This window comes from Astatotilapia calliptera, chromosome 23 (genome assembly GCF_900246225.1).
Source record: "Astatotilapia calliptera chromosome 23, fAstCal1.2, whole genome shotgun sequence".
Taxonomy (NCBI): domain Eukaryota; kingdom Metazoa; phylum Chordata; class Actinopteri; order Cichliformes; family Cichlidae; genus Astatotilapia; species Astatotilapia calliptera.
The window spans coordinates 16,843,550-16,858,475 of NC_039323.1; the positions used below are offsets into that span (position 1 = coordinate 16,843,550).

Below are 14,926 nucleotides of genomic sequence, written 5' to 3' on the forward strand. Positions count from 1 at the left end.
AAAACGGTTCACAGTTTCCCTGCTGATCAGGACCTCCTCCATGCTCACTCATACTATTCCAGTGTTATTAAGTGATAGTTCAGCTGGTTACTGATGCTTGTTTTTCACTATCTGGATAGATTTTATTTACAATGGCTACGCCCACCAAAGGGCATTTTATGTCAATTAACAGAAACCTCGTATATAAAACTGCTCTGGAACAAGGTGGGAGCTCGGCACAGCGTTCACATCCCCAAAAAAGAGTGTTCAACAATGAGCAGTCCCTATTCACCGTTTCAGTTTAACTCCCGGGCCGGGGATTCTGGGAAGATGGCGGAGTGAGCGGTTAAACTTGAGTGGGCTCCGAGGCTTTTCCTGAAAAGAACCTCCTTTATGTCTTGACCGCAATCAAGTAAACTGGAATTAGAAGCAGACTAGTTATACTTCATCTCTAAAACTCAAAAACGTCCTCCCTGTGTTTCTCTCCGTCATTCTCGGCCACCTTCTCCGAAGCGGCGAAATGGCTAACATTAACAAAGATCATGGCTACCACCTAGCGGCTCTTCAACAGGCGTGCGACGAAGAAGATATTGAATGGATGGAACAGCAGCACGACTTATCACAAGACAGACCGCAAGCTGATCGTCACCACACACCAGTTAAAAGTCCAAATCCTAAAAAAATGAAGGCTAACGAATCGCAGACGCAAAACGAAGTTTCAAATACAGTTCTCCTCAATGCTATCCAAAAACTGGTATGTAAATTCGACACCCAAAGTGAACTTTTAAAGAATTATGAATTCCAGCTGCAAGAAAACACCAACGCTGTAAGAAAAGTAAAGGAGTCCGTGGATGCTAATACGGAAGCTGTTAGATCTGTGGTGGAAGATGTGAAACGTATTAAAACGCAGATGGCGACGCTGAAAAAAGAGAACGAGGCTCTTCGTGAAATTTGTCTGGAGCATGCTAGATACAAACGGAGATGGTCTTTGCTGCTAACTGGCGTTCCTGAGAAGGAGGGGGAGAACACGAGAGAAGAAATAATCAGAATTCTGACCAAGATAATTCCTGCGAACGCTGAGCAGCTGTACAACACAGTGGATACAGTGCACCGGCTGGGTCAGAAGGGACGAGTTGGTGACAAACCCAGGCTGATTGTCATACAGTTTGCCATGAGAACTGTTCGAGACTTAGTGTGGAAGATGTCCAAGGAGGCGAAGTTCTGCAAGGAGATGAAGATTCGGTTTAGAGAGGACTTTTGTAAGGAAGACAGAGAAGCCCGCAAACGTCTGTGGCCGAGGGTGGAGGAGGCAAGGAGCAGAGGGCTCAAAGCTTTCCTGAAGGACGGATATGCTGTCATCGATGGTCGTCAAATCAAAGAATGAAAGAACTTTATAACGACCTAGATAAGAAGGTATAACTGTTCAACTAAATTTAAGCCGGTAACTTGCTCAATGGTCCCTGACTTTGACTGGGTTTATTAGTTAATAGGAGGTAAAATGTGCCATTGCCCTACTCTAGTTATTACAGCACTTTCAAGCTATATTCAATGGTTCTTTCAATATTTTCTTTAAATGTTCGAGGTTTAAGAAGTAACATAAAGCGTAAAGCGATTTTTCTTTTTTGTAAGGAACAGCCTAACACGAATTGTTTTTTATTTCAAGAGACACACAGTAGTAAAGATGATCATATATTTTGGAGAAAGCAGTGGGGAAGCGGTGATATTTATTTATCTCATGGTACCTCTCATTCAGCAGGAGTGGCTATTTTTCTACATCGTTTTAATGGAAGAGTTATTGATCATAAAGGTGATGAGGAAGGTCATTGGTTAATGGTTAACATAGAGTTGGATGATACTAAGTACATTTTAGTAAATGTTTATGGGTTCAACAATAGAGCTAAAAACCGGAAATTAATTTCTGATTTGAAAAAAATGATAGAAGAATGGAAGATCATCTATTCAACTGAAAAAAGTCGTTGTTGCAGGTGACTTTAATATGGTACCAGATGAAAAACTGGATAGATTTCCAACTAAATATAACTCTTCTCATTTTAACCAAATATTAATGGATTTCTCCTGCACCCTCAACCTAATTGATATCTGGCGTAACTTAAACCCGGAAAATCTGCAATACACCTGGAGTAATTCTGAGCGCTCTCAATGCTCAAAACTGGATTATTGCTTAATAACTGGTAGTCTCTTCCCCCTATCATCCAACTGTAAGATTCTTCACTCCCCTGTTACTGACCATTGTGCCATAACACTTTCAATCTCCCCGGATAATAGATTATCAGAACCGAAGAATTCTCACTGAAACTTTAACAGTAACCTCTTAAGAAGCTCATCTTTTTGTATAAAAATTAATAGGAGAGGTAAAAGCAATAGAGGATTTTTCTTCTACTAGTAAATGGGAATGGTTGAAGTTTAATGTCGGAAAAATTGCCAGTGAAGAAGGAAAATTAATGGCTAATAAAAGGAGACAGAAACAGGCTGAAATCACTGCACAAATAAGTTCATTGTGCAATTTATCACATCTGACAGAGGAAAACTATAGAACTAAACCAGTTGCAGTACAAACTAGATGAACTTTATATAGACAAAGCAAAAGGTGCTTTCATTCGTTCAAGGGCTAAATGGATTGAGGAGGGGGAAAAGAATTCTTCTTATTTCTTTAACCTGGAGAAAACTAGACAAACAAAAAAAAACTATAATGAAGTTACAAATTAATAATACCCTGACTGAAGACCAACAGACTATAAACAACTATATTACAGAGTTCTATTCAGCCCTCTACACTACAAATTATTCCAGTTTGGAGACTAATTCTTTTTTTAGCTCTATCCATGAAAAAATTCCTCAAATTGACACACACTTTAAAAATCTCAATGAGTCTGAAATCACTTTAACTGAATTGGATGCTGCTGTTTCCCAAATGGCAAGTGGTAAATCACCAGGTCCCGACGGAATCACGATTGAATTTTACAGATATTTCTGGAGTGACATTAAAGATCTATTACTAGAGGTATTTAATGAATGTATAAATGATCAGATGCTATCTCCAACTATGAAACGAGGAATAATTTCTTTACTTCCTAAACCAAACAAGGACCCTATCCTTTTAGATAACTGGAGACCTATCACACTTCTTTGCTGTGATTACAAATTATTAGCTCATGTCTATGCCAACAGATTAAAAACAGGAATAACTCAAATAATATATGAGATACAGTCAGCCTTTATAAAAGGACGTCATATCCATCATCATACCCGTTTAGTATTAGATATGTTGGATTACAATCATTTAAATCCTCATTATTCGCCTTATTTTATTTCTTGATTTCTTTAAAGCTTTTGATTCTTTGGAGCATAATTTTTTATTTAGAGCTCTGGAGGCTGTGGGTTTTGGTCCCAGATTTGTTAGTGGTAAATGGCCTGTATTTATATAGCGCTTTACTAGTCCCTAGATTAAATGTAGTTAAAAAAATATTTAATCATTGGTTAACACGTGATTTATCCATATTAGGTTGTATCTTACTGTCTAAAGCAGAAGGACTTTCAAGACTCATATACCCCTGTTATTCAATTTTTACATCTCCTAAAATGATTAAACTGTCCAATTCTATTATATTCAGCTTTATCTGGAAGAATAAAACACATTATATACGCAAATCACAATTAGTTAAAGACTATGAAAATGGGGGCTTGAAAGCTTTAGACTGAATCCATTATTGCTGCATTCAGGCTCAGATGGATAAAAGACTGCATTTCCTATCCTCAATCTATGTGGTACCATATTCCAAACAAACTCCTTAATAAGGTCGGGGGGTTAGATTTTTTGCTCAGATGTGAATATGAAATGTCTAAGATTCCTCTTAAGTTGTCTAGTTTCTATAAGCAAGCTTTGAATTTTGGGAAACTAATTTTCACCCACAATTTTTCACCTCACAATTCTGTGTTGTGGAATAATAGGGTTATAGTCATCAATAAGAAGTCCTTATTTAAATCAGACTGGTATGATAACGGTGTATGTTTTGTTGTTGATCTGCTTGATAAAAATGGAAACTTGCTATCTTATGAAGAATTTATTGATAAGTATAAATTAGAGATTTCATTTAATAATTATAATAAGGTTTGTAAAGCGATACCCACACCGTTGTTAAATCTTATCGTAAATACTTTAAAGTATTCATTAATAAGAACATGCTTACCTTCACTGACGATAGGTAATACCTCAATAAAGGACAAACAGTTTAATAATAAGTTCATCTCTAATACCTTTAAGCAAATAGTATTCTGCAACTACAATGTCAATGTCAGACATGACCTTGATAGCATGTTGAAAGAAAAGTCATTTTCTTTTTACCTAAAATACCCACTTGCGCCTAAAATGAAAGAAACACACTTCAGAATCATATCCGGCATTTATCCAGTTGGAGAATTCCTGCATAAAAGGTTTAATTTTGAGGCCGACTCTTGTGCTTTCTGTTCTTCTGATCCAGAAACACTAGAGCATCTATTTTTCACTTGTCAGTATGTTAATGCTTTTTGGTTTGAAATACACTGTTGGGTTTCACTCAGAATTTCCAATGTACCTGCCTTCACATCTAAGGATATTCTTTACTTTATGGACAATCTGGATTCTGAAATCTCAGATGTTGTCAATTTTGTAATAGTGCTATGTAAGTTTTTTATTCATTTATGTAAGTGGAAGAATGCCTCTCCTATGTTTACCGTCTTCTTGAATTACTTTTGTCAATATTTTAAGTCACTTAAGCTTATTTCAAATATGAACAAAAAAACTGCTGTACTATACTGTAAAATCACAAAATACTTGCTATTCTAATTTTCCTGCCTGTGTCAAAAGGTCTATGTTCCTTATTACTTTACCCTAGAAACTTTTATTTTCTCCTTTTAAAGTTATGATGACTTGCGTCACCATCTTTATAATGTAAATTGTTACAATTCTGGTCTGTTTCCTTGACTTGTTTTGTATATGAAAATTTGTTTCAATAAAAAAAAAAAGAAAAAAAAAAGTTTAACTCCCGGGCCGCCCCACAAATCAACCAATCAACATTCAGCAATTGCTTCCGGTACAATGGGAAGTCTGTGGGGGTGTCGCTACCCGATCCGTACCGGAAACCCGATCGGTACCCCGCATGCGCAAATCTTACGTCACTTCCTCTCTTTGCCAACATTTTTTTTTTTTAATATTAAACTTTATTAAGAAACAGTATACAGAACATGTATACAATCAGAACAAAATTAACATATGCCAGGGGGTGCAATACAAAGAATACCAAACATTCAAATAATTTGTAATTACTACAAATAGCAATAGTTTTCATAGCCTTTTTGTTAAGTGATCCACTAATCAATTTTATGTAACATAAAACATCATTATAGTAATGTTTAAAATTAGGTTTTTTGTTACTGTATTTGCATTTGTGAAAATAAAATTTAGCTAAGATAACTAACAAGTTTATTATAAAGTAAACATCTTTTTTTTGCCTTCGAAAGAAACAAAATACAACATTTTCCCATTTCACAGTAAAGTCTTTATAGAGATGTCCAGCAATGAATCTACTGAAGTCTTTCCAAAATGTTCTAGCGTATGAACAGATCCAGAAGAGGTGTTGCACAGTCTCAGGATGGCTTCCACAAAATCCACAGTTCACATTTATGTCCCTTTTGAACTTTGTCATGTAATGATTAGCAGGATAAAATTTATGCAGTATTTTAAATGAGACTTCCTTCACTTTATTCGTTACCAGATACTTGTTAGGAATTGTCCATACTCTTTTCCAGTTAATGTCACTGACAAAGACATTCCAATAAGAGACCACATGTGGGATAGTTAGAGATTCTGTCTGGAACAAAGCACGGATATTCTTATTACTTTTACTGTGGTTTGTTGGACAGATTCTTCCTATGTGTGAATCTAAAGGGTTGGGGAGAGAAACAGATGATATGCAAGATTGAATACCTTTAAAAAGCATTATAATACCCGTAGATATTGCATCAAATAATATGGCATATTCTTTGGGTGTGGCTGGAAATTTATAGGTGTTTAAGAATTCTGAATAGGACATAAGCTGCCCATTAGGATTAAACAGCTGATTCACTAAAACAATCAGTTTCGCAACCCACCTAGAAAAAAATAATGATCTATTTTTATACACTATGTTCCTATTATTCCAAATTGAATACGTATGGGGTGTAAAGTTGATGAAAGATTTTTATTTTTGTGATTATGCTTAGTTGTAGCTTCATTTAAAGGAAGAAGAGGTTGTGAATGGGAACCAACACAGGAAGAGAGATTGAAGCCATATGTGTAGAGGAATGCGGTGACATACGATACTACCTCCTGTTTTAAACAGACAAGCTGGCGCTCTCCCTCTCTTTCTCTCCTTTTATGGGAATGTCTGAATTTCTATACATGCAAAGTTACCTCCTTTTTCAGCAGATAAGCGAAAGGTTTTCTCCTTTTAAGGAAAACTTAACAGTTCCATACATGCCACTCCTACTGCTGTGGAAACTTGCTTGAAGTATAAATAAACGAAGTTCTGAATGCCCTGGGCGGTTTTTCTGTGTCACATTTGTTGAGCAGTGACCGCCCATGTGCATGTAAAAAATAGATATCTGAGTTGTAAGTTTCTTTGCCTTTCTAACAACTTTCTCTTCACAAAAGTTGTGTTTATATATAAGGGACCAAGCTAATAGAACTTGTTTGTGAAACATCGAAAGCTTTTCTGGAAGCTTATCTATATTATAATCACAACCTCAGATAAAACTTAGGCCACCAAACTTAGAGAAAATGTAGTGAGGAATAAAATTCCAAATGGATACCGGATTTTTAAGAAAATGTTTAGCCCAATTAATCTTAAATGTATTGTTTAGAGTAGTAAAATCCAAAACATTGAGACCACCGTGTTCATAGTCATTCATCAATACACTTTTTCTGATGTAATGTGTCCGGTTTTTCCAAAGGAAGTTGAAGAGCATTCGGTCAATATCCTTACAAGTTTTGCCGTCCACATGCAGAGAAATTGCTGCATAAGTCAGTCGAGACAGACCTTCTGCTTTTGAGAGCAATACCCTTCCTCTTAAACTTAAATCTCTCTGCAACCATTGATTTTATTTGGTTTGAGATTTTTTAATAATTGGGGGAAAATTTAGTAAAATTCTGTCTTTTGGATCTTTGCAGATAATCAGACCTAAATATGTTGCTTCATTTTTAACTGTTATATTACAAATACTCTGAACATTACACTCTTTGACAGGTAATAATTGACATTTATTTAAGTTTAGGACCAATCCAGACCCTTTTGAGAAATCCTCTATTACACGTAAAGCAATTGGCACTTGGCTGGCATTTTTAAGAAAAATTGTGGTATCATCTGCCAATTGACTGATGACAATCTCTCTGTCTGCTATGTTTATACCCTTCACAGGGCTATTCGAAATATGAGAGGCAAGAATTTGGGTGCAAAGTAAAAAAAGATAAGGGCTAATCGGGCAACCTTGGCGTACACCTCGATTAAGACTAAAACAAGAAGTGGTGCCATTTTTCATTCTAATAGAACTATTAGCATTGGAATACAGAGTTTTGATAGCTCTGCAGAAGATATCACCAAAACCAAATTTCTGAAGTATAAGAAATATAAATTCATGCTCAATTGAGTCAAAGGCTTTATAGAAGTCCAGGAGAAGGATAAATGAGTCATCAGATATTAATGCCGAGTAATGACAGCCTATCCTTGTCATAGCGCTGAAGGTTGTCACTACCCGATCCGTACCGGAAACCCGATCGGTACCCCGCATGCACGAAAGATGTCTACTTCCGGTCGAAGCATTTTACGATAGTTACACGTCAGAGTATGTGTTAAGATGTTAAGAATAACAAGTATATCTTAAAATGTTTGCAATAATGAAGCATTTCAGTACAATGTAGACAAAAACGAAAAATAAAAAGAAAGTTACGGATCAGGACTCTCCGATCCTTACTGCGCATGTGTAAAGTCTGACCGTACAAATCGGGTCTACCCGATCCGTACCGCGCATGTGCAGATGTTTTCTTCTTCTTCTGTTCGTTTAATGGCAGTTTACTCCCCAGTGTACGAGGATACCGCCACCTGCTGACCGAGCGAATAAACCCTATTATAAACTGAATTAGCGTCATTACAAACGTGTGTTAAATTTGATTTAGTGATAGTCGAGTGTGTTTATGCTTGTCTGTGAGGAGAGGATTGTTGGAATAGTGATGATGATGTGCGCTATCACTGTCAATTGTCAGTAAACACTTAATCTGGCTGATGAATCTACACGTGAGATATTACAAAGTCTGCATTATTAACTCTGTAATTAGGCGCCATTCTTCTTATTTTACGGCGCTGTTGCTCAATCGGGGGATGCTCTCTGTTGTGTAAGTGACTTATATATTACGTTTAACCCGAGCAGCGAAAGTCCGCGGTGATCTGAAAATGATGTGCCGGGAGTTGTGCCGTTCTTGGCCGCATCAGTAACCCTCGAGCTCCCGGCTAGGTATCGAGCTGGTGGGTAGCAGACATCTCCGAAAACGTCGAAGCACTTTTGCAAATATGCGATATCTTGATAAACCGAGCAGATATTTGATGTTTCCACAGCTACTTTCTCACCTGAAAATATGTTAAAAGTTTATTTTGTGACCCAGAAAGATTAGTATGAGTAATTTTAAAACTTAGTAGCGGCCGCTATTGTTGGAAACTGGAGTTTGGCTGGGCCGCGCTATGAATTCTGGGATATGGTAGGCCACGAAGGACACACCCAACCCATCCTTCAAATTCAAGGAAAAGGAGGACGCATTTGTCGGCTGCATTCGGAGGAGTCTATGAATTTGGACAGCCTTTGGCGCGTCGCTGTGACGTAATCGGTCTACAAATGCGGCCTCAGTAGGATGCAGCCCATGAATTTGGACACGATCTATAAATACCAAAATAAGATCTCTCTTTCAGGATGCAATGGTCTCTGTTCCATCAGCCATATTTTATTGGGCCAATTTTGTAACAGATATTGAATGGAAAAAAGTTTGGACTTTACCACAAAGGTTTTTCATGACAAACAAAATTAAAGAGATTTCCTTTAAGTTGATTCACAAGTTTTACCCTACCAAAAAATATTTGTCCAAATTTATGGCTGAAATAAATGTAAATTGTACCTTCTGTCAAGAGCAACCTGAAACAGTTTCTCATCTGTTTTGGTCATGTAAATTTACGTGTAAATTCTGGAAGGATTTCCACAAGTTTATTACTGACTTTGTTCTCCCTAATCTTCAACTATACTATAAGGATGTTATCTTTGGCTATTATAATTTTAAAGACAAGGACAATGATGCTTTCTTCTTTATAAATTTGGTTTTATTTATGGCAAAATTTCATATACACAAAAGCAAAGTCCTCGGCAGAAAGCCTGAACTTCTTGTATTAAAAATGGAACTTGGAAAATATATAAGGACAATCTCCTCATCAAAAAACACTAAGGCTCTCAAGACTGTTAACATCTATAACCGATTGAAACTGCTAACTTGATTTTGGCTCTTGCAAACTTTTGTTTATTTATGTTCCCCTTAATTTATTTTATTTTTTGTACTCACTTTTGTCTCGCTGTCCTTGTCACTCTTTCTGTTCTTCATTGTACTACCACAATGTCATCTTTTATGTGATCTCTGTTTTACTTGACTGTATGTCTAAAAAAAAAAAAAGAAAAAGAAAAAAATGAATTTGGACACGACCACATTGAATGTCGCAATTTTGGCAAAGAGAGGAAGTGACGTAAGATTTGCACATGCGGGGTACCGATCGGGTTTCCGGTACGGATCGGGTAGTGACGTACAAATCGGGTCTACCCGATCCGTACCGCGCATGTGCAGGGGTTTTCTTCTTCTTCTGTTCGTTTAATGGCAGTTTACTCCCAGTGTACGAGGATACCGCCACCTGCTGACTGAGCGAATTAACCCTATTGTAAACTGAATTAGCGTCATTACAAACGTGTGTTAAATTTGATTTAGTGATAATCGAGTGTTTATGCTTGTCTGTGTGGAGAGGATTGTTGGAATAGTGATGACGCTGTCCGCTATCACTGCCAATTGCCAGTAAACACTTCATCTGGCTGCTGAATCTTCACGTGACATATTACAAAGTCTGTATTATTAAGTCTGTCATTAGGTACCATTCTTCTTAGTTTACGGCGCTGTTGTTCAATCGGGGGACGCTCTCTGTTGAGGAGAAAAGCCAAAATTTGTTGCGGATACGGATTATCCATTGTTTAAATGTCCCGGTAGTCGAAAAGGAGGCAGAGCTGTTGAGAAATGCTAAGAGCTAACTGGGCGCTAACCGTGTCATTCAAATATTTTTTTTTTCCTTTTTATTAGTAATATAAACATACAAACAAAATGCACCATATATTATAGATTCAGAGAATAGACATTTCTTACATATTAGCAACTTTCATACATAGTGAAAATAAAATATAAAGATGGGGGTCACATAATTTAACAAATTATTAACTCACTAAATCAAAATCTTCCATAAAGGAAACAAAAAAAGCGGCCTTTTTCTTTTTAACTAAAGTCAAAGATTTAACCAACAGGTTTAAGTCGTTTTTCCAGTAAGCTAGTGTTGGTTTAGCCTTAAAAAAGCGACATTTATGTATAAAATGCTTGCACAAGGGCAGCACGGTGGCACGGCGGTTAGCACTGTTGCCGCACAGCAAGAAGGTCCTGAGTTCAATTCCACCATCAGGCCGGGGTCTTTCTGTGTGGAGTTTGCATGTTCTCCCCGTGTTTGCGTGGGTTCCCTCCGGGTACTCCGGCTTCCTCCCACCGTCCAAAGACATGCAGCTTGTGGGGACAGGTTAATTGATTAATCCAAATTGTCACTAGGTGTGAGTGTTCGAATGAATGTGAGTGCAAATGGTTGTCTGTCCCTGTGTGTTGGCCCTGCGACAGACTGGCGACCTGTCCAGGGTGTACCCCGCCTCTCGCCCTATGACAGCTGGGATAGGCTCCAGCGCCCCCCGCGACCCTGAAAAGGATAAGCGGAAGCGAATGGATGGATGGATGGATGCTTGCACAAGATTAATAACACATTAACACCATAATTAGCTTTCTTTTCTTACAAAAACACTCCAAACATTATCATATTTAAGGTAAATGGGGTAATTCGAATCCCACTGGAATAAAGCCAGGTATGAAAATCCAACCAAAATATTTGTATAAAATTGCACAAAAAGAATAGATGGTCCAAATCCTCCTCTTCCGTTTCACAAAATACACAATTACCCGTTTCTATTTTGAATCTATCACTAAGGAGTCTATTTGTCGGGTAAATTTTATTCAAGATTTTAAATTGGACTTCTTTCCCTTTAGGAGGGATAGGGAAGGTGTGTCATTCAAATATCCGGTTGTTCAGTCTGACGTCACTAGCCGTGTCTGGGTCTAAACTCCGCTGCAGGTCCATATATCAAACGATCACTGTGGCATTACTGAGAGTTGAAAAACTGTGTAAAGTCTTTCATCTTTAATAAAATGATCAGCGTTCTGCTCTACCAGGTGTAACAATTGAGTTTAACATCCAGGCATCCATGAAAACGGAATTTATGACATTTAACGGAGTTAGAAGTTAGCAGGGAGCTAGCTTGCTAGCTTCTATCTAAATACAATATAGCATGTCCTGACTGCGGGGTTTTGGAAACAAATTAAAACGTACAGCTTTCTTATCACTTCCAGCATAAATGAAGACAGAAAACTAAACAGCAGTGACGTTTGTAGGGTTACTGAAGTTGGGCTAGCTGGTATATAATGATGTGCTACGTGACCGCTAGCGACATAGCTATGTTAGCATAATATAAACAAGCTAACTTTTTTTCCACTCGATAAAAGTTAACGTGAGTTTTCTCGGTGGTCAGAAACAAATGTAATTGCATGGCAGGATGCTGTAAAAGGACCAAACTTCAGCCAGGAGAACAACTGAGATAATCCATCCACAATACGAGGTCAGTCATTCATATACTGCTGCATGGGCTGGGCTGTAGTTACATCCTAAGGTTTTAAAAACTGAGCTTAAATAAATGATTAGCGGTAATAAAAGCCGAGGGAGGTCAACAGGGATCACTGACTGTTTTAGGAGCTTTTTGAGATCAAATAGAAGAAAATACATAACATTAAACATGTTAACAACACAAAAGCCATATTAAACGCAGACTACTTTAGACCCGGAAGTAGGATTCGTCGCGTCATCACTTAACAACCGGATAGAACGAGAAGGGTCTGGCTGCAGCCACTGTGGAGCTCCACAGTAACCGGATACACGTTACCTCCACAGTAGCCAGAAGCACGTGACCGCCACAGTAGCCGGAAGCACGTGACCTCCACACTAACCGGAAACACGTGACCTCCACACTAGCCGTAAACACGCATGGATACCATGGAAGTCTTGCAAGTTGATCGCAAAGGTTGGTTAAATCTTTCTTTAATAAATTTGCCGTTAGTGATTTCATAATTCTAGGAATCGTCTAGTTTTCTTACAATGATTATGTTGCCACTTTTTTTGCGTTACAACAACATTCCTCCTTATTTTAAAGTTTTATCATCGTGCTCCATGGCAGAGAAACACACAGATATGCTTTTTCCTGGGCCTGGTTTAAGTAAGAGAGCTGGATTAACGGCTTCTGTGGGCGAGAAGAAGCAAAAAACACATTTTGCATTAGAGTATGATTTATTGTTGGCGTCAGAGATGCAAAATAACGAATACTTCAATACTGTACTTAAGTAGAATTTTCTGGTATCTTTACTGCTGTACTGTTTTGTGCCTACTGTATACTTCTTTATACTTCTCACATTTTAGCACGCGTATCTGTACTTTGTAATCCGTACATTTGTAAATCAGCCCCCCACACGCGTGCTTTGGACGCAAGATTACTTCAAAATTTTGTACATAAATTATATTTTAGACCCTGTACTTCTTGCTTCGACTTGACTAAAAAGTCGAGTCAGTGCTTTCTAAACAGAGGTATCTAAACTGTAGTAAGGAACGTGTGTACTTGTGACACCTTTGGTTAGCGTCAACACTGTAAATTTCGTCACAAACAGATTTAGATATTTATCAATACTTCTATTCGTTATTCTTTTCTGTACAGCTTTTTTATTGCCCAGATTTTAGTTAGCCCCTGTTCAATTGACTGTTATATGTCAATAGAAACATGTCTCACAAATTAAAGTGTCTTGTAAAATATTTGTGTTTTTTTTTCATGCATTTTCTTCCCAAATCTATTACATGCCAACTGTAAATTGTTATTTCTGCTAAAACCTTAACTTAAATGTGTATATGGTGTTTATCTGTTTCTCTCTCTGTTTTAGATGCACATATCAATCTGGAATTCGGGCTTAAAGCCAGAATTGCAGGAATGCAACACGTGTTGCAGAGGACTCTTTCACTGCCCTCTGTGCCCCACTTTCAGCCCTACTGTCAGGGCAAAGATTGAGGAGCATCTAAGTGTGCATATAAAAAATGCTTTGCCTTTCAAAGGTATGTTTGTATTAAATATACTTTATAGTTATAAATATGCACTTTTTTAAAGCACTTCTGCAGTATCTTTGTTGACTTAAAAGTTGCTGTTGATATTGTACTGTTCATCTGCAACAAAAATAGTGTTTTTATAAAATATATTTTTATTTACTTTTCACCACTTTTCTTGACATAACTTTTGTGATCCATACCATTTAACTTTCATTATTGAGGTTGGCTTGGATGTTTTTGTTAACATGTACAATCTGATTGTTAGACAAATTGATTGCATTCTATACAACTACATTTAAATTACATCTGTTTGTTTGTTTGTTTGTTTTTTTTCTCTTACAGATAAAATGATATGCCGGTGCAGGCTGCCTTGTAGGACAACAGGACACTTTCACCGCCCTGTCTGTAAGATTACAATCATACAGCGTGGGGATATGGCAAGGCATTTATTGTCTTGTCAGCATTCTTCAATGCCAAGTCAGCCACCATTATCAGGACTGCTCCCCGCTGAACTCTCCGAGGAGACCCGTATTCCTCCGGCAGTACTCTTCGAGGAGCCCCGTCTCCCCCCCAAGGTTTTGTCTTCGGTTTCTGAGTCTTTGTTAGAACATTCATATGCTCTACCCTCTGTGTTCAATAAAACTGCAGCTGATGGAAAGTCCATGAAAATGACATGCCCTCACTGTGGCCTTACTCTTCGTAGCTCTGGCAAGCTATTTGCACACTGGAGAGAGGAAGCCAAACTGTGCTTGAAGCACAACACGTGCCCATTTTCAGACTGAAAAAGCGCAAGTTCCAGGAAGTCAGTCAGGTCAGTATTCACTTTAAACAGTAGTGTAATTACATGGTTAGTGAAATTTGAATAACTGTTAAAAAACTGTTCTGCAACAGAGAAATAACTATGTTTTCATCCCCATTTGCCTGACACAGGAGCCAGCAGTTGTTGAAGATCTGCATCCTGCTGTGCAGTGGGTTGTTCAAAATAAGGCACTTTTCCGTGGACATGTAACAATGCCCAAATATCTGTCCTAAAATCAAGGGGACCAGCAGAGGGTCTTAAGAGACATGTCAGAGGAAGAAGACACTGGAGCAAGGGACTTGTTCCTCTTTGTTTTACAGTTTGCAGAGGACATGGAGCTCTTTTTGAAAGCATGTGCTGATGAGCAGGGGCTAAGGGTCAGTGCTATGTTTGACATGTGATGGACAAATGAAGGCACTGGCTGTGTTTGTTTGTTTGTTTGTTTGTTTGTTTGTTTGTTTAATATGTTGTTGTTTTTTTGTTTTGCGTTTTGGGTAGTACAAAATTCCAATTAAACTTATTTCAAAATGTTGTTCACTTTATTCTGTGTCCATACTTATAATAAAGGATTACAGTGAAACAGCATTAAATGTAAATG

General features: G+C 37.7%; 2 protein-coding genes across 2 annotated transcripts in view; both read left to right on the top strand.

Moving 5' to 3' along the window:
* LOC113015769 (tumor necrosis factor receptor superfamily member 5-like) overlaps positions 1-14,926 on the top strand; it is a 57,479-nt gene that overhangs the window by 16,694 nt on the left and 25,859 nt on the right. The gene's annotated exons all lie outside the window — the stretch shown is intronic.
* Positions 13,249-14,767, top strand: LOC113015767 (uncharacterized). The gene is made up of 4 exons (XM_026158023.1): positions 13,249-13,538; positions 13,872-14,116; positions 14,233-14,340; positions 14,460-14,767. The coding sequence occupies exons 1-4, from the start codon at positions 13,370-13,372 to the stop codon at positions 14,559-14,561; spliced, it is 624 nt and encodes a 207-aa protein (XP_026013808.1). The 5' UTR covers positions 13,249-13,369; the 3' UTR covers positions 14,562-14,767.

What these genes read in the sequence shown, in the direction of transcription:
- LOC113015767 (XM_026158023.1), top strand. Translation starts at nt 13,370, where the DNA reads ATGCACATATCAATCTGGAATTCGGGCTTAAAGCCAGAATTGCAGGAA. An exon ending in CCCCCAAGGTTTTGTCTTCG is followed by an intron (nt 14,117 to 14,232) that starts GTTTCTGAGTCT and finishes TACTCTTCGTAG; the next exon opens with CTCTGGCAAGCTATTTGCAC. An exon ending in AGTTCCAGGAAGTCAGTCAG is followed by an intron (nt 14,341 to 14,459) that starts GTCAGTATTCAC and finishes TGCCTGACACAG; the next exon opens with GAGCCAGCAGTTGTTGAAGA.